The sequence below is a fragment of the Vulpes vulpes genome, chromosome 15 (assembly GCF_048418805.1).
Source record: "Vulpes vulpes isolate BD-2025 chromosome 15, VulVul3, whole genome shotgun sequence".
Lineage (NCBI taxonomy): Eukaryota > Metazoa > Chordata > Mammalia > Carnivora > Canidae > Vulpes > Vulpes vulpes.
This window is the reverse complement of record NC_132794.1, coordinates 87,440,793-87,465,023: the sequence shown is the minus strand read 5'-3', so window position 1 is coordinate 87,465,023 and position 24,231 is coordinate 87,440,793. Positions and strand designations below refer to the sequence as shown.

The 24,231-nt window shown below is 43.9% G+C and overlaps 1 protein-coding gene across 4 annotated transcripts in view; it reads left to right on the top strand.

The window, feature by feature from the left end:
- Window positions 1-24,231, top strand: part of PIK3AP1 (phosphoinositide-3-kinase adaptor protein 1) — a 116,109-nt gene that overhangs the window by 41,783 nt on the left and 50,095 nt on the right. For 2 of the 4 annotated variants that reach the window (XM_072739654.1, XM_072739653.1), the window contains exons 3-7: window positions 14,564-14,700; window positions 17,693-17,837; window positions 19,508-19,650; window positions 19,757-19,889; window positions 22,418-22,614. In XM_072739654.1, coding sequence (XP_072595755.1) covers window positions 14,564-14,700; window positions 17,693-17,837; window positions 19,508-19,650; window positions 19,757-19,889; window positions 22,418-22,614 — 755 coding nt within the window. Of the gene's footprint in view, window positions 1-15; window positions 82-4,357; window positions 4,630-14,563; window positions 14,701-17,692; window positions 17,838-19,507; window positions 19,651-19,756; window positions 19,890-22,417; window positions 22,615-24,231 lie in introns of those variants that run through there. The other 2 variants (XM_072739656.1, XM_072739655.1) reach the window with 2 other exon arrangements.

The window sequence follows — 24,231 nt, the reverse complement described above, 5'->3', positions numbered from 1 at the left end:
CCAAAATCCCAGTGTGTGTTTTTGGTGACCATCTGGGAAATGGAGGCTGGCAAAAAGGCCACTGAAATGGCAGTGGAAGAGGTAAGAGTGTGTTTTCCTGTTTGTCTGGGGGCTCTCTTCCTTATTGGCTCTTAGTTGTTACTGCCACTGAGGCATGAGGGTCAGCAAAGCTAGGAGAGCCTCAAGGTGGCTGACTGGGCACTGAAAGAGCTGTTAAGTGCTTCGGGTCACCGCCGGCCCACAAGCAGACATTCCGTGACCCCAGTCAGATGTAGGGGCCAGAAGCCAGCGGTAGCCAAGCGATGACATGGCCAGAAAGTTGGCCAAGGTTTTAGGAAAACAATTAAGGTCAAAGGCAAGCAAAGAGTCCCCAAACAGATGCTAAGAATGTTTGTGGCACTACAGAGCCCTGTCTCTAGAGCTCAGAGATGGTCCTGTTCTTGGAGGAGAAAGGTGTGCTGACCACACTTTCCTTGGGAGGCAGACAGAGAAGAGGAGGTATGAATGGCTCTAGGTGGCTTCTGGCACTCTATGACCCACCTTGGCCTCCCCTCCAGGAAATAACCAAATAGGGAAGTCCCTGTGACCTTTCATTTGTAGACAAACTGGTTTGGTTGTTTAAATTTGTACTAACCATGGTTCTAGGCTTATGACCCTTGTCCCTATAGTAGACTCACAAGACTCAAATATAAGTATGCAACAATGGGGGCTGTTTTCATGTCCTAAAATGCTAATAGAAGTACTTCATTATTAGTAGTAAATATAGAGAAATGGCAGCTGCCTCTTATTAAGCACCTACTGTATGTCAGGCCCCGTGTACAACAGTAACAATCCTGAGAAGTTAGAATTGTAATTTCCATTTGGCAAATAAGGAAAGTGAGGCTTTGAGAGGTTGAATAACTTGCCTAAGGTAACCAGCTGGCAAGAGCTGGGATTCAACATAGCTTGTCTGGACCCTAAATCCAATGCTCTTAAGGACTATGGTGAGAATGCACCTGGCAGACCTCCCCCTGAGTAGAATTGACCAGACGCCCCAGGGCTATGCTCTGAACCCAAACCGGTATTTGCCCAAGGCTCTGGCAGCACTCTCCTCCTCCCCCTGCTCCCCGCCCAGCCAGCAACCCAGCCAGCAGGGATACTGTAACAGGTAGCCTACCCCCCGCCCCCCCCACCCCCCCAGACATGGGACTCCTCCAGTGGCCTCCTTCAGCTTGAGAACTCTTCGAGAGGTTGCAGAAGTTTCCTTAGACTGCTCAGTGGTCTAGGACACCTATACCCATCCTTCCTTCCCCCTCTTCTTTATCTGGGCTCAGACCATGTTATGGGTTTCCACCTTTCCTCCCCTTTTTCTGCCACAGGTACTCTCACTGATATGATCCTTGCATGTTTAACTCCATTTCAGTGTTTGCTTTTCAGAAGACCTGGACTAACACAGTGCGTGTACCATGTGGAATTTCCAGGGCAGCTTGGCTCAGCCTGCTGGCATAAACTGGGAGGGAGAGGGGGTGTCAGACAATTTCCTCTTTCTCTCCAGGCCCCACACTAAAAGCCCTATGGCACAGAGCCCAGTGTTGGTCCTCCCTGTTGTATTTACCCCCTGGTAGTTCCTTAGGTGATCAGTCTTGCCTTCCTTATTCACTGACTCATCCTTTCACGTAGGAAACATTTATTGATTTTCACTATGTTCTAGGCTCTGGGGATTAAAAGATGAATGTCAGGGAATCTGCCCTCAAAGGAATCACGGTCCAGTGGAAGAACAATTTGGTCAACAGATAAACAATACTAATTGCTAATAACTCTTCAGCGCTTACTCTCTGTCAGGTATTCTTGAGGCGTTTTGTGTGAATCAGCTCATTATACATTTACAACTATTGTGTGAGATAGGTGGTGTGACTGTTTCCGTGTGCACGTGGGGCAGCTGAGGCAGAGAGCGAAGCGGCAGATGGGAAGTGACAGAGTTGGGGTCTGAATGCTGGCGGGGCCCTTACACGTACTGTGCCGCCACCCTGCCCCGACCGCGCTGCCTGTTCTCACAGAGTCTAACCGTGCCTGGGGATGCAGGCTTCCATGCTGACAAAAAATCCCATCGGCTGCCAGTGAGAACGACCTCACTGGATGAGCTGGTGGGCCCAGCACGCCTCTTTTGCCGTGGAGTGCCTGGGAGTAGCGGGCTCTCTGTTGTTTCATGTCTCTTTGGCTACCCGGAGCATCCCTGGGCCGGCTAACACTCACGTCCCGGGGCCGGCTCTGGACAGGTGCAGAAGTATGCGCCCGCCCATTTCTACGTGGGCACTCATCTTGCAGAACTCTCATTCAGTAAATGAGTAATAACAAAAATAACAAATACTTAACTTTGGTTCTTTTTGGCTTTTCGAAGGCTTCTGCTTTTGTCGCTTAATCCCAACAAGCCTGTGTGGCAGGCCAGGAGTATAAATATTCTCATTTTAAAGGAGAGGAAATTTTGAAGCTTAGAAAAGTCATGATTACCCAGTCCATGGTTGTGGAGGGACTTGAATCTAGGCCCCTACGGTTTTGCTGACTGTGCTCTTCCAGAACCCCACCAGCAGCTACATTTATGTTGCTAGGAAATGGCACAGGTTTTAATTACTAGGGTGGGAGGCAGTCAGCAGACTCTGGGTTAAAGGAGTTTCTATTTTGGCCCATAATTATTTAAGCAGAATTTGGAGTACTGTCTTGTTGTTTTGTACTTTCTTAAAGGCGATTGCTGAGGAGAAGCATGACCCTACTGTGAGTCCAGATGCAGTGTTTCAGGGTGAGGAAGGAAAGTTACCCCTCCTGAAAATGGAAAGTGAAACTGACCAGTCCAATTTCCTAGTTCTAGCTGGGTAGAATGTTAGTGGTCAGCAACAGTGGGAACAAGTCAACCTCACCTCAGCCTTTCCTATAAGTGTGACAAGTGGGGTGGTAGAGAAGAAAAACGAAGGAAGTTTTCTTCACAATTTCCTAAGCTCATGTCTATTATCAAGGGATGCCTGGGTGGCTCAGTTGGTTAAGTGTCTACCTTTGGCTCAGGTCAGGACCTCAGGGTCCTGGGATCACACACCACATCAGGCTCCCTGCTCAGCAGTCTGCTTCTCCTTTTGCCCTTCCCCCTCACTGGTACATGCTCTCTCTCTCTCTTTTTTTCTTTATCTCAAATAAATAAAATCTTAAGAAAAAAAAAAAAGAGTTGCTTCTCGCCTCTCAGTTCTTGGCTGGGTGAAAATAAATTGCATTTTTGTGGCCTGCCCCAGACAAAGCCCATCTGTCTGTCCTCACACCAGTAAATCCAGACATCAATGTCTGTTTAGATTAGAATTGATTCCTGAACCAGGAAACTCAGAAGAGGCTGTTTAAAGGGTGGTTATTAATGGCCTCCTTACAAGCCTGTGTCCTGCCATTTGAACGAAATTTACATAGAGAGAGGAAGCACATTTATAAGTATCGGAAAGAGATGAAGAAAGAGGAAACCTTCATGGGGGCTGTGGTACCTCGTGCTTGGTTAGCAACACTGGGGTTTCCTGAACGATGAAACAGGGGCCTTCAAGCCTCCTGCTCTGAGAGTCCTGGTGGAGACCCTTCTCCCCAGTGATAGCTTTTGGAATGCCGGTATGAACAGGGCTTTTAAGGATCTTGATAAACTTGGCCCATGAAAGCTGTGGTTGGGCCATCCCCAGAGATGCCAGATCCATGGTAGAGGTGGCTTTCTGTAACTCTTCCAGATTTATCTCAGAGACTGGTTGAGAGGACTTCTGTCTGTGGCCAGAAGCAGCTCCCTGGAGGAATTATTTCTCCACTGGGGTTAACTTTCTTGAGATCAACCATTCCTTCAGACAGGGAGCTGGTTAGGAGATGTGAATCTTTGAGTTTTCAAATGTCGTTCTACCATTAAACCTGCTGCTGATGACCTAGGACAAGTCAGTTCACGTCCTTGTGCACTCCATTTTCCAGCTGCAAAGTGGGAGATACTGACCTCTTTCACAGCTTCCTGAGGACACTGAAAGGACAAAGTGAGAACACATTAAAACTTCTGAGGCTCGGAGTGGTATGAGAACTCCAGATAACCCCTGGCTTCTCAGATGAGAATGGAGTAGTTTGGCTTGAGTACTCAGGGAAGTTTCCTGAAGGTTGAGCTTGGAAGAGGGTTGGAGAGGCCCAGTAAGGCTGGGGGGCAGGAGTGCTGTTGTCAAGGTCTCTCTGGTTGTCATGGCAGCTTCAGCTATGGGGCTATTTTTATTCAAGCTGAAGAGCAGGTAGGGTGCTGTTGGGGAGGGGAAGGGAAGAGCCAGTCATCTTTTGCTTTAAAGCAAAACAAAACTAACACTTTGAATAGTTCACTTAGAGCCACTAGTGAAATAGTTCACTTAGAGCTGGATAGAGATCTGAGAGACCTGAGGTCTCCCTTCCTCCTGCCTAGCTCATAACCTTGAGGAGGACCAGGGGAATTATCTGGTGAAGGAAGGATAAAGGATTCCTTGTCTATGTGAGCTGGAAAAGACTGGCATTGATGTACAAGTAGAGTCCTGATCCAGAACCCTCTATCTAGTGCAGCAGATCCACTGATGTGTAATGAAACCGGTCAGCCTCAGGAATCTGCAACTGACACAGAACATCTGGATGGCAAAGCAGGTTGGTTGTGACAGGTGAGCTGGCAAGTGTTGGGATGCTCAGGAAGTCAGCATGGGCTTGTGGGAGGAGAGGACTGATTCTTGCTCCTCCTTTCTGTTCCTTTCTCCTTGTTTCCAGGGAGGCAGAGTGGCCGCCATGGGTTTCTTTAAAGTCTGAGTTAGGGCTATGCTGATAGGACTCTGCCCTCCTTACCTTTTTGGCATCACGAGGAAGAGGGGGAGGATGATGAAGGTGACAGGGACAATGAACTCACACTAAATATCACTAAATAATCATTACCTCCCCCCACCTCTGACTTTAATGCCAGTAAGATATGTAGTGGCTAAGTCATTCCTCTGACTCTGCTACCATTATTATGACTGATGACTATGTGACTTTGCCAGGAGTTGGTAACCTTCAGGTTGGGTATACTTGTCATTGTGTTGGGAGTTTTTTTAAGTGAGAGGGGTTCATTGGACAGGAAATTCAATACCCATAACCAAGGTGGATGAACAAGGGGGAAGAAAGACCCGTGGGTGATAACTAAAATGAATAAGCAGTCTTGATGTTTGCCAGGAAGCTAGGGGGAGGTTATTGAAACTCAAAACCTGAGTCCCACCATTACAGGCCTCTCACCTCACCCCAGAACCCATATGCTCTTGCAGGGAGCAAAAGCTCCTTCATTTGGATCCACACCTTCGGAATTTCAGGATGAAGCCAGTCTTGAGGTCTCCTTTGTGCTTTCTAAGGACATGATAATAACTTTGACACTGATTTTCTAAGCTAATAGCTTAGAAACAAGATACATGGTAGGAGAAATGTTTAGTCTACTTACAAATCATTTTTCTAAGCATTTTGTGAACCATGCTTGTGATATACTTTCAGACATAAGGTTAATTATAGCATCTCATTTGCTCATGAGAGCGGATAGAGCAGGATGTTGGCTTGGTAACAGCTTGTTAGCCACTAGTTTATGTTATTTTATACATTTGGAGGCACTGCTGCTCAGGGTGTGATGAGTGGTCAGCCACGCCCCTTCTCGATTCTGACCAAGATTGACAAAAGAACTGACATATTCTGCTTGTGTCCCTGGAATTATTAAAAAAAAAAAAAAAAAAACAAGCAAAGTTCTTCCACTTTTAGAAAAATAAAGCTCTATTTTCAATCTCTGTTTTATAGGCTTTTTTTTACTCATGAATAGTGTTTGCTGACAGGTCTTTGATATACAACCAAAGTCCTTGAATGGCAGCATTCAGGGTTCTCTCTGACCCTTAGGTTACCTTTCCCCTCTCATCCCATATAGAAAGTGCCCCCGCATTGCTTCCTGTAGTTCAGACACATTTGCTGTCAAGCCATTGTGCCCTTAATCATGCCTTTACCTCTGCCAGGAAAGTCGTTCTGACCCCCATGTCAGCATTTTCTGTGCCTTTCAAGGCCTTACTTGTCATTTCTTTGGGGATGTCCTTCCTACTTTGATCCTCTGGGGGGCATAAACTGTGTTTTATTTATAAATTCCTACTTATCCCTCATAATTGCTTTTTTTGAAATTATTCTTGTTCTCATTTGTCTCTGGAAGTTGAAAGACACTGTCCTGTGTTTCTCGCCTGTGTGGTCTCTCCATTGTAAAGGAGGACAGAAGTATTCTCACCCCTACATTACTTGGAGGGGTCTTAGGATAGGCCTTGAATATTTGTTATTCATCGATAAGCAATGAATGTATATTGAAGGAATAAAGGAATGAATTATGAATTATTTTATTAATTTAAATGGAAATGTACCTTTTTCACCAAAGGGTAATCTTAGCATCCAGATGCTATTTGACTCTGTTAAAGTGTCAGCTTGTTTCCTTCATCTTTCAGGAAGTTTGTCTCAACTCTCTGGACTTCTGTTCAATTTTTCCTGTGCCAGCACTTTTTAAACACTTAGAAACTTAACTTGATTTAGTTGTAGCTACAGTCTCACCACACAGGCTGGTGCTTGCTGGTAAGGGCTTCCATAGTTCTCTCAGGTTTTCCACATGGAGCCTCCTCTTTCCATTTTAGCTGTAAACTTCTTAAGGCCCAGACTACAGAGGACACACTTTTGGTACTCCCCGGTGGGTCCCATGTCAGACACAATCAGTAGATATCTGCTAGGTGATATGGAAGCTCAGGCTTCAGAACATTTTATGTCGGGCTTTCAGACATCGTTTTGTTTTACAGTTTCATCATGGTGGCTTGGGAAGGATGGGTGAGAATTGTAATAGTTGAGAAGTTTCATCTTGAGTGGGAAAGCCACTGGACGTTTCTTCAGACTTCAGGCAGTTCTCTGTGTTCCAGCCTCATCTGTGTGATGGTTAAATTTGGGTCCCTGACCCAGGATGCAAATGAAGAGGGAACACGGCCCCTTTCTTTCATGGACACTGCCACCTACACTGTGTGGCTATTCATTTCTGTATTCTTCCAATAAATCTTTGACTTTTCTTCACTCTTTCCTTGATCAACTGCACTAGAAATCTTGGACACAATTGATAATCATCTCCTATTTTATTCCAGCCCATGGACACGCATTCCCCAATGACCTCAATTTCACTGGCCCTAATGATCATTTCTGTTTCATTCCATTTGGGGCTAGGTTGGTGAAAAGCCTTCATTCTCTACAGAAATGTCTCTCCTTAGTTTCTTTCTTTCTTTGCTTTCTTTTCCTTTTCATCTAAAACTTGGGGAAAATAATTCAACATGTTTATGCTACAGACCTTCTTTCTCCCTTCCTCCCTTCACTTTTATTTTAAGAATCACTAATACACTTAGTTTAACATAAGAGAAACAGTATAATATAATTCAGCTTTTCTGAAACTTTGGTCATTTGAGAATCATCAACGTGGATTTTGGTTTATCTTAAAAAAAACAACAGATTTATTTATTTATTTATTTATATTTTTCCTTTTTTAACAGTTTTATTGAGATATAATTCATATGCCATGCAATTCTCCCATTTAAAGTATAAAATTCATTTTTTTGGTATATTACATAACCAATTTTTAAAATGTGGCAAAATATATATAACAATATTTGTAATTTTAACCAATTATAGCTATACAATTCAGTGACATTAATTACATTCACAGCGTCATGTAGCCATTGCCACAGTCTATGTCCATTGTACTAGCAACAATATTTTCTTTGAGTCATTTCATGGTTTTTTACTTAGGTAAATTTATTTTAATTAAAAAAATATTTTATTTATTCATTAGAGACAAAGAGAGAGAGAGGCAGAGACATAGACAGAGGGAGAAGGAGGGTCCTCGCAAGGAACTTGATGGGGGACTTGATCCCAGGACCTGGGATAATGCCCTGAGCTGAAGGCAGAGACTCAAACACTAAGCCACCCCGGCGTCCCTAAGTAAATTTTGTTTAAAAGGAAACTTTCCCAGTATAATGGAAAAACCAGTATCTCTTAATATGAAAAGAAAGTAACTTCAAAAATAAAGACAATAATAATCAAACAGTGGTATTAAGTTCTACTGGATACTCATGCCTACAGAAAGAAGCCTGTGGGCCTAAGGCCTTGTTCTCACCATTGTACAAAGGGAGAAAAAGAAAAGCATGTGAGAGGGGTACTCAAGGCATCCTCTTAGCTTACCAAGCCTTCTTCTTAATATAAATGGTATTGGAAGAATTGAAAGAGGATTGCTTTCTACCATGTGGTTTAGTATCACTGAATATTTGCTGTACACTTTGGAATCATCTATTCAACAGGTTACATGGTTCACAATGTGAAATACACTATCAGAGTTCATGAGAGCATGGACTTGGGGGTTAAATTTTCATACAGTAAGTACTTATGTGATTTGGACAACTTACTTAAATTTCTGTGCCGTAGTTTTCTCATCTGTGAAATGGGCAGAATCATATCAATCCCTTAGTTGTGATAAAATGGAATCATATATGTTAAGGGTTTTACCTGGTTTTTGGCATATAGTAAATGCTCAACAAACGTGTTTTTTTTTTTTTTTTTAATTTTTAAGATTTATTTATTTATGAGAGACAGAGAGAGGCAAAGACACAGGCAGAGGGAGAAGCAGGCTCCTTGCAGGGAGCCCGATACGGGACTTAATCCCAGGACCCCAGGATCACACCCTTAGCCAAAGGCAGATAGATGCTCAATCACTGAGCCGCCCAGGTGTCCCAAACGTGGTTGTTCTAATGAATGATCCTTGTTTATAACGTTCTCAAAGCTTAGCATTACTTTTCAAGAGAAGTTAGCTTGTGGATTCTGAAAAAACTCTCCAAGATCTGCAAACACCATTCTCTGGCCCTCATGCAAGCTATCAAAAAGCTGTAGTCCTGACTGAGTGCCAGATAATGTGCAGGGAAAAGACAGCAAATTTGTTAGTCTGAAAACTTATTTGTAAAGTAAGAGAGTGCAGCCTTGGGTCAGGGGCCCCTTGAGCTTGCTGGATTCTGGCTGGTTTCATTGGCATTCAGTGTCTCTTGATTAAATGCCATCCTTGGGGATGTGCCTGTTGGCCCTGGTGGCAGGTCGCAGCATATCTAACCCAAGGTATCATGGCTCAAAACAGGGCAGCACCACTAGGCACTGGTGAGCAAAAAGATTACATCCTGTCTTCTGAGCTGCAGCCACAACCCCATAACAGAATAGCAAGTGACAGCTGCTTCCTGCCCTGGACCCATCCACAAACCAGGCAAGGCACAGACCCCTGGAGGGCAAACTCCCACTTGCTTGCTTACTTCCATCTTTCAGGCACAGGGTTTCTATCTATAAACTGAGAATAGGATATTGATTTCTCTCTCCCAGCATTGTCCTGTATTAAATGAGATTAAGACTGTTAAGCAGTCACTGTAATATTCAATAAAGAGTAACTTCTATTATTTTTGGTAGGAAGGAGTCTGTCACCAACCCTACCTAGCAGGAGCTGCTCCGTGTGGTGTCGTTGGGGATACAGTTGCATACATACACACATTTCAATCAAAATTCATAGAATTTATACACCCAAATAATGTAGAGACTCCCTCATAAGGGAAAAAAAATTAGGAATCTTTAGTGTTGGCAAATTATTCTGATGTTTTTAAATATCTATAAACACATTCAACTCCTTATGTTTGATGTTCTTTCCCAAATCTGAAAGCAAAACATATCAATATGAGCAAGAAAGATACCAATATAGGTATGAAATAAATAAAAGGCTAAGGAATGTATTCATTTTGCCAGATGATGCTTTATTGAAGCAGCATCATGAACATGGCACGAGGCTGTGGTGCTCGTCCATTCCATTGAGGGGGGCTTGCTGCCACTCCCCTGTGTTATTCTGGGACTTAGATCTCCCACCTCATTTTTCTATATAAAGTAGTATACAGGGTAACCTTCTGGTGTTCATGTGACACAAACACCTCCTTTACTGTTTTTTTTTTTAATTTTTTTAAAATTATTTATTTATTTATGATAGTCACAGAGAGAGAGAGAGAGAGAGAGAGAGAGAGGCAGAGACACAGGCAGAGGGAGAAGCAGGCTCCATGCACCGGGAGCCCGACGTGGGATTCGATCCCAGGTCTCCAGGATCGCGCCCTGGGCCAAAGGCAGGCGCCAAACCGCTGCGCCACCCAGGGATCCCAAACACCTCCTTTACATATTGCACTGCCTCCTCTCTTCTTTCTTCACTGGTCCCTGACATCCAGTGTAGCACGATCCAGCTGCAAAATGGTTGCAAACACACTCACACACACGTACACACAGACATCACAAACCTATGGCAGGACCCAATTATAACATGGTCATACAGATCATCTGGAATGACTTTGCATTTCATTTTAGAGGCACTATCATCTAAATGAAAAGGCCAAGCACATATTCCCATAAGGACTGTATATCTGAGGCCTTTGGTAGCTGCCAGTTTGAGAAACATGGTGTCACATCTGGCCTAAATCCCCAAAGTATTTGGAACAGCCCCCAAAATTAAACAAAATGTGAGAAAAGACAAATAGACAAGACCATGGCCCTGGATGAGAGTGTAACAGCAGTTACAAGTGACCAAACTGTCACTGAATTATCTGGCAGCAAGGGCAAAAAGTGAAACGCACCACATTAGCCTGTTCTTATTGTCTAATAGGAGAAAACAGGCAAGTTCTCTGAAGAGACAAGATTTTCCTGCCTCTGAATCCAAGGAGTATTTGCCACATGGATCCTTTATACAAGAGACTCTGGTGAGCCAGATGACCCAGGAAGTCTTTGTGTATAATTTCTCGAGTTCCTGTGGACCTCATAAAAGCTGAGAGAATATTGTTCAGTTTTAAAGCAGTGAGGATACTATTGGTATCCTAATGATAATTTACATGGTGGGGGAGTGTCCTCAGGGTTTTCAGGTGCCCTCACTCAGACATTTATTATGTATGTGAGTCTCAGGGCAGCGCCTTATCTTCAAGGTGGGGAGGGTCATGAGGGATCGCATACATAGGTGGCAAAGCTTGGCACTGGCTCATTCTGTCAGGTGGGTTTCAGTGGTGCTTCCATCTGGGTGGGCATTTCCTTCAAGGAAACCTTGGGTTGGCTGAGGCAAGCGGGCCCCGGCCCAGTCTGTAGCATGCCCTGGAAGAGGTAGCTATGGCTGGAAGAAACCTAAGTGGTGGTGATGTTAGGGCCTCCAGAATCAGCCTCAGGATGAATGGCATCCTGCCTGACTTCCTGAAGTGAATTAGCTGTCACTGCTGCCATGAGTGAATTCATTTCGAGTGACTGGAAGGAACTGTGGACATGGCCCATCTGAATGCTGGGGATTATCTGCCAAGTGCTACAGTACTAAGGGTCAATCTCGTTTGTGCCAAGCTAGTGACACAATTCACCAAAGGATTCAGCGGCTGCTTTCTCTTTACCCAACCCCCTATCCAAGTGCTTTCTCATTGTGTAAACTCAGAAAACACAGGAAAGATTGGAAGGTAGAAAGGAAAGAAGAGGGAGGGAGGGAAGAAGGGCCATGCACAAGCCAAGCCCAGATTTTGTTCCGACCTTTTATTTTATTTTTTTTTTCTTCCGACCTTTTAAATGCATGTCTCTTCATATAGTTGATACTCTACACATAAAATAAAAAATTAAAAAAAAATTAAAAAAAAAATTCAATGCAAGAAGAGGGGTTATATGACTTGTACTCTGAATTTTATTTGAAAAAAGGAATTTTTTCCCATGAGTATTGATTTTGTCAGATTTTCTACTTGTTCTGAGACAATTATGGTAATTAATATTTTTCTATAAAATTGTGTTGAAATTTAAAAAATTCTTAGTGTAGTGTTTTCACATCAGTATGTTTCTAAAATTCTTTTCCATATCTGTCATTATCCTGTCTTTCTCAATGGCTTACTTATATTTTCTCTGTTCTTTCCTTAATATATTTACTAGAGCTTTGACTCTTTGGCCAGCTGACTAATTACAGATATGTAATTTGGGAGAAATGAAGAGTTTTTCTTTCTTTTTTTTTTTTTTTTAAGATCCTATCCAACAAGCAGATACTATTTTTTTTTTAATTTTTATTTATTTATGATAGTCACACAGAGAGAGAGAGAGGCAGAGACATAGGCAGAGGGAGAAGCAGGCTCCATGCACTGGGAGCCTGACGTGGGATTCGATCCCGGGTCTCCAGGATCGCGCCCTGGGCCAAAGGCAAGCGCCAAACCACTGCGCCACCCAGGGATCCTGAGTTTTTCTTTTTTGAAGCAATGGTAGACTATACATTGGGTCTGTCCCAGGGAGCTTATACCTGTAAAATCACTTAGAACAAGGAATTGGCAAGAGTTGGTGCCTGGCACTGGGCTGCTCAGGGTAGTGTCTAAACAAATCTGGAGGAATTCTGGGGAAGTTCTTGCAGTTTTAAGTAACTGATTAGGTGTTTAAGTCAATGAGATTTTTTTTCTTATTCAGGAAGAACCTCAGAAATGGAAAAAATGGGATAGTCTAGGCATCAAATAATAAAATATTAAAGCTTGATACGATACTATATAATTATTCAGAAGAGAAAATATTAATTATCCCTGATCTTTTTGGCTCTTTCCTAAACAGGCTCCCTTGGTGGGTGGGAGCTTGTGGTGTGTACGGCTTGTGTGGTGTGTACGGCTCTGTCTGTAGAGGTAACCATCCTGACTGTTATAGAAGTAATCCATCAAGAAGAGAAGGTAGCAGGGAAGGACAGATCCAGCAGAGAAAGTGGCAGCCTCCATTGGTGTGGCTGGAAAGCAGGGAGCCAGGGAGGCTATTGCACTTAGCCTTTGAGGGGGATAACTGGCATTGTTAAAGGAGTTAGGATTGGAAAAGAAAGGAGAGCTATAAGAGATTGATGCCTCTGATGGCTAGTGAAAACCAGTATCAACCCTCCTTGGAACTTCCAGGACCCTTTGCCTTGTCTCTTAACACTAAATTCTGCTGGGATTCCTATTGTGCAAGCAGGATCAGAGACCTGGCTGGCTCTGCCAGGCCTTGTGGAATAGTGAGTCTTGGGGGAAATCCCAGAGAGGGGAAGAACAACAGGAGTATGTCTCATTGCCCATCACAGTCTGGGGGCTGTGCAGAGGCATCTGGCAGTGCAGACATAGGCTATAGGATAAGACCACTGTCTGAGGCTGCAGAGTTTTTAAGCTGCATATCTGGGAATCCTCAGCCCTTTCCCCAGCCTGAGCATATCCTGGAGATCCTTGTCTCACAGCTACAGCAGTAGGACGTGATGGTGCCTTGCCCCCTAGACCAGCTCCCCAACCTCAGCCTTCATGGTCATGGGAGCACAGCCTGTTCCCCTGGTGTGACCTGAGGTCTAATGGCCAAGCCTATGGGTGCAGCTCTCTGTGGGATACATCAGTGGCTCAGTGCACCACCCCAGCATTCTTCTAGGGCTTACTGTTCTGAGCTCTGCCAGAGGCCACCTCCTTCCCCAGGAGGCCAGGCTGCAGGAATGAGCCAAGATAAGTCTTACCTCTCACGGGACCTGCCCTTTTAGACTGTGGGCTCTCCGAAGACAGGATTGATGTCTCATTAATTTTCATGTCAAGTGCCTGACATGTTTGCCTGGCTCTGTAAGTGGTTTAGAGGTAAAGAAGAGCAAGCCCAAGAAAGGAACTGGATGAACCTTCCATCTCTTAACCATTCTTAGCCATTTTGTTCCTCTTTGAGGATCTGATGAAAGCTTTGTACTATCTCTAGAGAAGTATAGGCAAGTACGCACACATACACACACACAAACACACAGACAGAATCTTGCACACAAGGTATCAATTGATGGGCCCTAGTTAAGAGCCTCTGCCTTAGAGGTCTGGTAGGTTCTACTTACACCATCTCAGCATCATCTCATTCCATGCCATGCCTCACACATTTGCACACTCCTCCTCACCTGCTCTGAGCTTGTGCACAGTATAGGTATTAGCTATGGTACCGATCTGGGACCTAGTTATATTGATCCAAGATTTGTTTGAAATGATTGCTTTTCATTGTTGTTCCAGAGTGTTTCCATTGGATAGCCATGACCCTGAGGATTAATGGCTTCCTGGATAGCACATGTCTTACTTGGGGTTCAAAAGATGACCATTAAGTGGACAGCCCATGCTTGACCCCACCTGAGGAGAGGGGGCCTCCTTTCCTCGCAGCCACCAAAGCCAGCAGTGCAGGAAGTCTGGAGGCAAATCTTCCAGAAATCTACTGGTTAAGAGTAGACTTCCCAGCCTTGGGCAACATCCTGTCTCAGACTTTTTGTTCTTCTTCTCCACAGTCCTCTTGTTGGCATCCTACCCTTGCTGCCTACCGGGTAATTGACTTTTTCCCGGCAGGTCGTGTTTCATGATTTCCTGAGTCACTCTCTTCAGCTTCTATTTATTTGACATTCAGAGCCATTTCCTATTTGGTAATGTTTGGGGCTTTCATGGGGTGGAACATGCCCATCAGTTCTCCTTCCTTGTGTTTTTATTCAGTGATGTCCTTTGTCCCATAGATTCTGGCTGTGACTCAGTCACTGACACAGAGACCGAGGACGAGAAGGTCCCTTCCTGCTTGAAGCAGCAGAGCCTGCCACTGCAGACTTCACCTGGGAACCTGATGGTGGTGCAGCCAGACCGCATTCGCTGTGGGGTAGGCACTCCTGGGGCTGGTGGATCAGTGTCAGCCTTTTCAATAGATGCATTTGTTGCAGTAAAGGGGTGTTATCTCAGCCTTCCCTTGGGGATTTCATTGTCGATTAGCTGCTCTGGGAATCCCAGTACCTGAGCCTTGAGCACACCTCACTCCTTTAGGTAAGAGAGAAGAGAGCTCAGGAAAGTATGTGTCATCCATTTAAGACTTCATCTTTGTTTTTTAAAGATTATTAATTTATTTATGAGAGAGAGAGAAAGAGAGAGAGTAGAGTGAGTGAGAACACGGGTAGGGTAGGAGGGGCAGATGGAGAGGGAAAAGCAGACCCCTTACTGAGTGGAGAGCCCAACATGGGGCTTGATTCCAGGACCCTGAGATTATGACCTGAGCTTAAGGCATATGCTTAACCAACTGAGCCACCCAGGTGCCCCCTATCTAAGATTTTAAGTTCATAGATCAGAAACAGAGCATGTGGCAAACATGAGCATTACCAACCCTGGAGGTAGAGGCCTGGGTCTGTTCCTGCCAGCCTAGTGCTGAGAGGAAGTAGATAGAGGGGCATTTTGAGAGCTTGCTTCTCCATCAATTGACCACTGCTGTACCTCAAATGAATGCTTTGAAGTTTGCTGGCTGAAACTCACCAATATTGGTTGTTAATTTTAGATAATTTTAAAGTTAAAAGCCAAAGCATAATGTGACTAACATTTTCAGGATGAGACCTATGTTAATAGGTGACTTAAATGTGATGGCCCAATTGATGGGCCACCGTCATTTAAATCCTACCATAGATTTTCATTATCTTTCCTTTCCTGATGAAAAAAATGTGTGATACTAGTTCAGAACAGCAAAACCCTTCCCTGTAGATACAAGCCCTATGCTAAGTTTGCCCCTATGGTGTCTGTGAGACAAGGGGTATGGGAGTCTTGGCAATGGGAAGTACTAGCTACCTTGTACCTGTGCGTGGTTTCACATGCAGCCTGAGGCCACAGGCATTGGGCAAGGACTCCCTCCATGGGGATTGCAGACAGTTGCTTTGGGATAGATCGAGCTCATAGATATGGTTGGTTTAGATTATACAGTGTTTTATTTATTTATTTTTTAAAGACTTTATTTATTTATTCATAGAGACAGACAGAGAGAGAGAGAGAGAGAGAGAGGTGCAGACACAGTCAGAGAGAGAAGCAGGCACCATGCAGAGAGCCCGACATGGGACTCGATCCAGGGTCTCCAGGATCACGCCCCCAGGCTGCAGGCAGCGCTAAACCACTGCGCCACTGGGGCTGCCCTGTACAGTGTTTTAAAAATTAGGCATGAAAATCTATTCCCAGCTTTGTTTTTGTTTTTTTAAAAATTGTGTTTGTTTATTCATGAGACACACACACACACACACACACACACACACACACACACACAGAGGTAGAGAAACAGGCAGAGGGAGAAGTAGGCTCCATGCAGGGAGCCTGTTGTGGGACTTGATCCCAGGACTCCAGGATCATGCCCTGGGCTGAAGGCAGGCGCTAAGCCGCTGAACCACCCAGGGGTCCCATCCCAGTTTCCCTTGAATCAGAATCTGATAATACCAGGCCTGAGGTGAGTGGCTGGGCCTAGCAACCCATTAGATGGGGCATGAATTCCCTAGTTCATTGCTCCCATCACTCCCTGTTCTTATTTTCAGCCCACTTCATGCCCTCTCTTCATTGGTTAGGCCTTTGTGGGCATTTTAGTTTCCAGTCTCTCCATATGCCTTCCTGTCTTCCCCACATTCCTCTCATCCTAAGACCAGACTGGTGGGCACCGGTGGGTAAGGGCGTTTGGAAACAAAGAATAGTACTCTTAACATGCCTTTCTGATTCTCCAGACTTTCATTCTTTCTCCTGTCCTGGCTTCCAGATTCTCCCTGTGGCCTTCTCTAGGTCTCTGGATCCTGGAGCAGCCAGACTGGGGTTGGGTCCTATTGTCAATAGAGAGGACACATTCATTCTCTCTGACTCCCCATGCTGCCTGGGAGAAGGAGCAGGTGCGACAGGCCCAGGCCTGCAGCCAGAGTCAGGTCAACCAAATACACATTCACATTTAACATCTTCCTCACCTGTTGTGAAATGGTGGCCCTGGTCATGAAGGCCTCCTATGAGGTCTTTATAAAAGAATTATAGGATGAACGTTTGGGGATTAGCACCAGAAGTGCTGCTCTTTGGACAGCCTGTCATTACCTGTTCAAGTCTTAAGAGGCTCATCTACTTAACCAGCACAATAAAATAATTGTATGTGGCAGACCTGGCAAAAAATCTTAAAGCCAGGTGAAATAGCTATTCAGATTATTCATGCCTGGGCAAAATCAGTCCTCCAATAAGGTATTTTGCCCATTCTAAAACAGCATGGGAAGCAGAACCCAAGTTGGCCTCTCTAGGCTGGTTCCTCCTACATGGTAAGGTGCATGTGAGTCACCTGGGGATCTTGGTAAAATAAAGACTCTGATGGTGCAGTGGGTCCAGGCACGGCCTGAGATTTTGCATTTCAAATCAGCTTCCAGTGCTGTCCGTTGGCTTCATGTTGAGTAGCCAGGCTACTGTCAGAATAGTGCTTCTCAAACCATCTGTGAAGACCTCTTTTATTTTGTTTGTCAAATTTTCCAGTATGTCATGGACCAATGCTTTAATCAAATGCAATAAAAAAGAAATGCTATAAAAATGAGATTAAAAAGGTATATGAAATACAAGCCCAAGGATTTTAAATTATTATATTAGATTCAACAGACATAAAATTGCTTCCTTCAAATTGCTGTACAGGTTTGTAAATGTTCACTCTTGGTCTTTGTAACTTGTTTCTTTGGGACCCATGGCAGTTGTGCCCAGTGTTGGACAGCAAACCCCACCCTTCTCTGGATAGCTTCACTAGATAGAGCTGGGGCTCAGGGAGCTGGGAGACCCTCTACCCAGCACCCTGATAGGGCACCCAGGAGGGAGAGGGGACACTTACTGCTTTCCCATTCCAGGCGGAAACCACAGTCTACGTCATCGTGAGATGTAAGTTGGATGAGAGGGTGTCAACAGAAGCAGAATTTTCTCCTGAGGATTCTCCCTCAGTAAGGGTGGAAGCCAAGCTGGAGAATGAATACACCGTTTCCGTGAAGGCCCCCAGTGAGTAGCCCCATTTACCTCCAGAAATCAGGCAATCCTGTTTAGAAAGAGGCCCAGTCTTGCTTTCTTTTACTTGTCCTGTCTTTATTCAGCAACTGAGAAAAGTGACAGCCAAGATTTGGATTTGGTTGTCATGTTCTATTTAAGGGAAAAGGAAGTTGCAGAAACATACCTGTGTGATGGGGGAAAAAATGGATATAGTAAAATTTTTATCCTTATGAAATTAACATATTAAAATTTTTTGAAATTAGAGGAAAGTAGAAATAGAGTCACCAGGCTACTACTCTGTCTTTTGACCTTTGTTCACAATTTTAAAAACAGAGTTCTCAATATTCTGTTTTTCTTGATATAATCTTATATTTATTCTCTCAGACAGAGTCCCTTTACCCCATGGACTTTGTAACTTTCCATTTTATAACATATTTTTTCTATTATAAAAGTATATGTGCTTAATACTGAAAAGTTGAAGAATACAGCCAAGGTAAAGAAAAGTGAATAGAAAATTGCCCATATGCCTCAAAGGAAATCAGTGATTTCTGTATTTTTTTGCATCTTATGTACATAGCTTTGTATAGTCTTATAGGCCACTTTCATTATCTAGAAGATACCTATGAGTATTTTCCCATGTTAATAAATATTCTTTTACAACATAATGCTTAATGGTTGCAAGGTAATCCATTGTATCATAATTTATAAAACCAGTTCCTTGTGTTGGACTTGTATCTTCTATAAATCATATTGTTTAAAGCTGCATTATATTCCATTGAAAAGAAGTATCATCTTTTAATTTTTCATCTCATTGTTATGTATTTATATGATTTTGATTTCTTACTGTCTTATTTTAAGTTATAATATATCAAGCATCTTTATGCATGCATGTATTTAGGAGCATTTCTTCAAGATGGAATCCCTGAGCCGATAGACATTTTTAAGGATCCTGGAAAATAAGCAAGGCTTACTTGCTTCCTGAAATATTACTCCTATCAAGTTTGCTGTGTCATTACCAACTCTAGGCATTGTCATTTAAAGTTATCTTTGCTAATTTGATGTCTTTTTAAAGAGTAGCCCATTGTTTTAATTTGCATTTCTTTGATTACTAGCAAGGCTGAATATTTTTCCATGTTCTCTACTTGTTGCATTTCCTCTTTTGTGAATCGAATCTTTGTGGTTGGTGTATTTTTAATTTTTTCTTTCCCCCTCAAAACCCCTTCCTGTGATAGAAAAGAGAAAGAGCACATAATAATGACAGCAACAGAGCCAGTGAATCAATTCTCCCAAGTCCCATGTTGTGGAAGCACTGTGTTCCACCTGCCAGGATCTTTCCCCACCTTGTGGCAACTGCTGTCCTTGTGCTTTAAACTCAACTCTTCTTCCTGTTTATCATGGTCCTGGGCCTACTCTAGTGAACAAAGCTGATGAAAATCTTCCAAATATTAAATTGTGGACCTGGTGAGGACAATTCCTCAGACTCAGAGGCCTCTACTGTGCTAGTTGGCTCACTTGTCACTTTTACCCTTCCCCTCACTTCTCTATCCCTTACCTACCTCCCAAATCTTCCTTCCATCCTCTGGTTAATTTCTTAACCATTAAGGTGAATCTGTGAACACTTTCTCCTGGACCCTTGTTTTTCCTGGGCACATTCATGGTATTTTTTTTTTTCTTCTGTTTAGGCTTTTCATCTGGGAATGTTTCCTTGAAGATCTATTCCGGGGATTTAGTGGTGTGTGAAACTGTTATCAGCTATTATACTGACATGGAAGAAATTGGGAATTTATTGTCCAATGCTGCCAATCCTGTGGAGTTCATGTGTCAGGTAGGGATGGTGAAAGGAAAGCTCAATTTTCTGGACATGTAGTTTCTGCTCATGATTTTTCAGCCTTGAATCTGCTGGATTGAAAATTCTTCACTTTTGTATTTAGGCCTTTAAAATTGTGCCCTACAACACAGAGACCCTCGATAAACTGCTGACGGAGTCTCTGAAGAACAACATCCCTGCGAGTGGACTACACCTCTTTGGAATTAACCAGCTGGAAGAAGAGGATATGATGACAAGTAAGTCAAAAGTCAAAGCTCAGGGGGTACCTGGGTGGCTGAGTGGTTGAGCATCTGCCTTTGGCTCAGGTCATGATCCCGGGGCCTGGGGATAGAGTCCCCGCATCAGGCTCCCCACAGGGAGCCTGCTTCTCCCTCTGCCTATGCTCTGCCTCTCTCTGTGTCTCTCATGAATAAATAAATAAAATCTTAAAAAAAAAAAAAGCCAAAGTGCAGGAAAGCAGCCATGGGTTGATTGTAGTTTGTTGGCTTCAGTGTCCAGTCACCCTGTGTTTGTACTTTGCTCATTCCTGCCCTGTAGCTTATTCTTGGAGAACAATTCCTTCCTGGCTAGCTAGAGAGTCTTCTCAGTTGGAAATCTGCATACCTCGACCTCATGCTAAACATAAACATCCTTTGTGGTTCCCATTTGCCTTCTAGATAAAGTCCAAACTCATAACATGTGTCCAAGCCCTTCCCAAGGGGTTGGGAAGGGGTTTCTGCTGGATTTCTGCCCTCATCTCTCTCTCTCTCCCCTCTATCCCTGGGCTCTGCTCTACAGGAAGTATTAACTTCTTTCACCTGATGAAAATTCTGCCTGCCTCTTGCTACCTGAACTCATGGGAATGCAGTTTCTTCCTGTCCTTCTTGGTTGCTATGCACCTGGCTAACTGCTCTCCACCTCCCTACAGTGGCTTAGGTAGCACTTCCTCAGGAAGACCTTTCTGAACCTCTGGTAGGTTCTAGGTTCTGTCTATGTGCTGTGGGCTCTTCTAGCATGCCAGGTGCCCTCTGTGCTAGTTCTCCTCAGCTTGTCTGTCTGCTCTGCTAGGCTACCAGCTCAGGTGGCTAAATGCAGGCTCAAAACAAACATTTGTTCAATGAGGGACAAGCAGTCTTGTGTGTACATGTGACATGCTGGGAGCTGGGATAACGTCTTATGTGAGGATGGTGCCTGGTGGGCTGGACAGAATGCCTGTTAGGGTGCTTTTGTGGATATCATTCCTCCTTCACATTGCATGAAACCTGGTTGCCCTCTGCCTATGTCCCGTCCTTTCATAGCCAAGAGAGCCAGAAGGATGGGGTTATATTACTCTCAAGTCTTTCTCCCAGGGGCATTCTCTTGTTACCTCTCCCCATTTTTCTACTGTGGAATATTCTTGCATTACTTTCAGCAGTGTTAGTATTCTCTGTTCTTAAACTTGGGGCTCAGGAAGGAGTATCTCATAGCCTGCCAATGTGGGGTCCTAGGGACTATTTCAGACCCTTAATCCCCAGATGAATAGGAAGCTTGGTTTGTTTTATTAAAAAAAAGGTGGGGGGGCAGCCGGGTGGCTCAGTGGTTTAGCGCCACCTTCGGCCCAGGTTGTGGTCCTGGAGACCCGGGATCGAGTCCTACGTTGGGCTCCCTGCATGGAGCCTGCTTCTCCCTCTGCCTGTGTCTCTGCCCCCAGCCCTCGCTCTGTGTCTCTCATGAATAAATAAAATCTTTAAAAAAAATCTGTATGTGTATATGTGTGTGTACATAAAAGTATATGTCTCTATCGCTGTTGAGTTTAGAAATCAATTTTTATGAAAACAAACAAAAGAAAGATTTGTCCCCAACTCTACAACACATACATGTCTATTTTCTTGATAGGCTTGCTGTATCCAGATATTAGTAGATAGAAGGGGTTACAGGGATCCAAGGACCCTAAGCCATGGGAACACTTTGTTTCCCATGAATTAGAGGGTTAATGGACATGCTGCAGTTCAGGTGTATTAATACCAACATTCAAAACCTTAAACAAAGAACTCACTGAATACCATCTTATTAATCCTCCCAGCCCTTTTGAGATAGTTTGGAAATATCTTCTAGTTCAAAACTGAGGGCCACGGAAAGGCTAATTAACATACCTAGGATTATTTGGCATACTTTATGAAATTTGGAATAAGAGCTAAGAAGTTGGACTTCTTTTTTTTTAATCAGCACAAAGCAATTGTTAAAGTGTTACAAAATATGCAGAGAAGGTCAAAACATGACTCCTGTTATACTTTGTGGCTGCTACTTAAGCCTTCAGAAAATCAGCATATTTTGAATTAGTATCATTTTTCAGGATTCTTTGATACTTTTATTTATTTATTCTTTTTTAAAGATTTATTTATTCATGAGAGACACAGAGACACAGGCAGAGGGAGAAGCAGGCTCCATGCAGGGAGCCTGAAGTGGGATTCGATCCCCAGACTCCAGGATCACACCCTGGGCTGAAGGCAGACACTCAACCGCTGAGCCACCCAGGGATCCTCTCTTTGATACTTTTAGAGAAAGAATGTAGGATATTAATTATTAGATTTGCTAATTAATGAGCATATCATTTCTTCTGTCATCTGAGGGCATAATCTTCAGTTGTGCCTCAAAGGAAGCTGTCAGATATTAGGTCAGTCAACCAAGAAGTAATAATCGAGTGCCTGCTGGCTGCCGTGGTAGGCTTGCCAGCTTTGTCTCCATGAACAAGGGTGCCTGTGCCTTCATTTTTTTTTGTCCATTGTTTTCCTTAACACTTTTTCAGATCAAAGGAATGAAGAGTTGCCCACCCTGTTGCATTTTGCTGCGAAATACGGACTGAAGAACCTCACTGCCTTGTTGCTCACCTGCCCAGGAGCCCTGCAGGCATATAGTGTGGCCAACAAGCATGGCCACTATCCCAACACAATTGCTGAGAAACATGGCTTCAGGGACCTGCGGCAGTTCATCGATGAGTATGTGGTAAGGTCAAGGTGGGAGAGGCCCTAGGAATGGAGATGTACTATGTGGTCCTAGGGCTACCTTTTCACTAGAGACATGGTTAGATTTCATCTCTATCTAGCATGTGCTCATGTGCCTCATCTCTGGCAGGGCAAGTATGTGTGGGCTTAAGAGTTGAGCCCTGGAGTCACATGGGTCCACATTCCTGTGCCAAAACTTGTCAGCCATGTGACTTGGACAAATCAGGTACCTGTTCTCTTTTAGTTTCCTGATGTACAGAAGGAGGGTAATGCTAGTTCTGCTCATAAGATTGTTTTCAGGATAAAAGGAAATAATGTATATAAAGCACTGAGGTCCACCCTGAAAGAAAAAAGAGTAAATCTGCTGAACGTTGATGTGGGTCCCTCTTCCCCACCCGAATACCATCTCCAAGGTACTTTGGTGGGATGCTCCCAGCTGCCTCGCCCATTCTCATATCTGGGTGAACTGTTAGGATTGGTTCTGTCCTTAGCAGAGACTGCAGGAGAGCTCTGCACAGCAAAGCTCTGCTTCAGGAGGCCAACTGTGAGGCTCCCCCTTATGCTAATGGCCTATCTCTCTTCCTGAGTCTCTGCCTATCTTATGAGAGATACGCCCAATTTATTTGCTCATCTGATTTTGGACCCCCAGGTCCTCCTTGATCATTGACTTCTGAGAATTTCTTTGAGTGTCATCTCATCCCGTGCCTGGGCTTTATTCCATGCCCCAATGTCGCTTCTCTTGTCTTGGAGACCTGTCTTTTCCGACTCCATTCTTTCCTGATTTTCCTTCACCGTCACGAGTCACAGTGAAGACTCTCAGCCTCTCATGGACGGGCTGACACCTCAAAAGGAACAATAAAGAGTCTAGTCTTGCTCTCTATCTCCATATGGGAATGAGCCTACACCTCCCCAGAAACTTAACTCTGTACTCTGTATTTGACAGTCTGCAAGGCAGCAATTCACTGAAGCATGGAAGGGGGCCCCTCACAGTTTGGGAGTGATTGTGTCAAACAGTGCAATAGCATGAGTGCCTGTTTTGGGCATCATTGACATAAATGAGGCTAAAAGGTGCTCACAGCCTAGGAGTATTTACTCAGCTTTACTTTGAAGTCAGAAATGTATAAAATGCAGCATATCATTTCCACGCCAATAGTTTTTCTTGGGGACATACTGTGTGTTCACAGTCATGATCAGTATTTATTGAATTTATTTGATTGGCAAATGCCGTGTTTCACTTCATGCTCACCACAATCCTTGGAAGTTGACGGTATTGTTATCTGTGTAACAAACAAGGAGAAGGGCTTAGAAAGGCAGAATAATTGTGCCAGCAAGGGTGGAGATAGGATGCAAACCTAATTTGATGCCGGTGCTGAGGCTTGTTATTCTACTGTAGGGAACAGGGAAGTTTAACAATGCCTTTTCAGTTGGCACCAAAATTAATCCGGTTCACATTTCTCATATCTTCTTTGCTCTCCAACCATAATCATCTTTAGCATTGCTTCCAGAAGGTCCCTGCATGTTTTTATGACCTCTAAGAACTGTCCCATTTCCTCTATCCACCACATTGAAACCAAATGCCAGACCTTGAGTCTCCCAGTACTTCACAGCTGTCACCTGG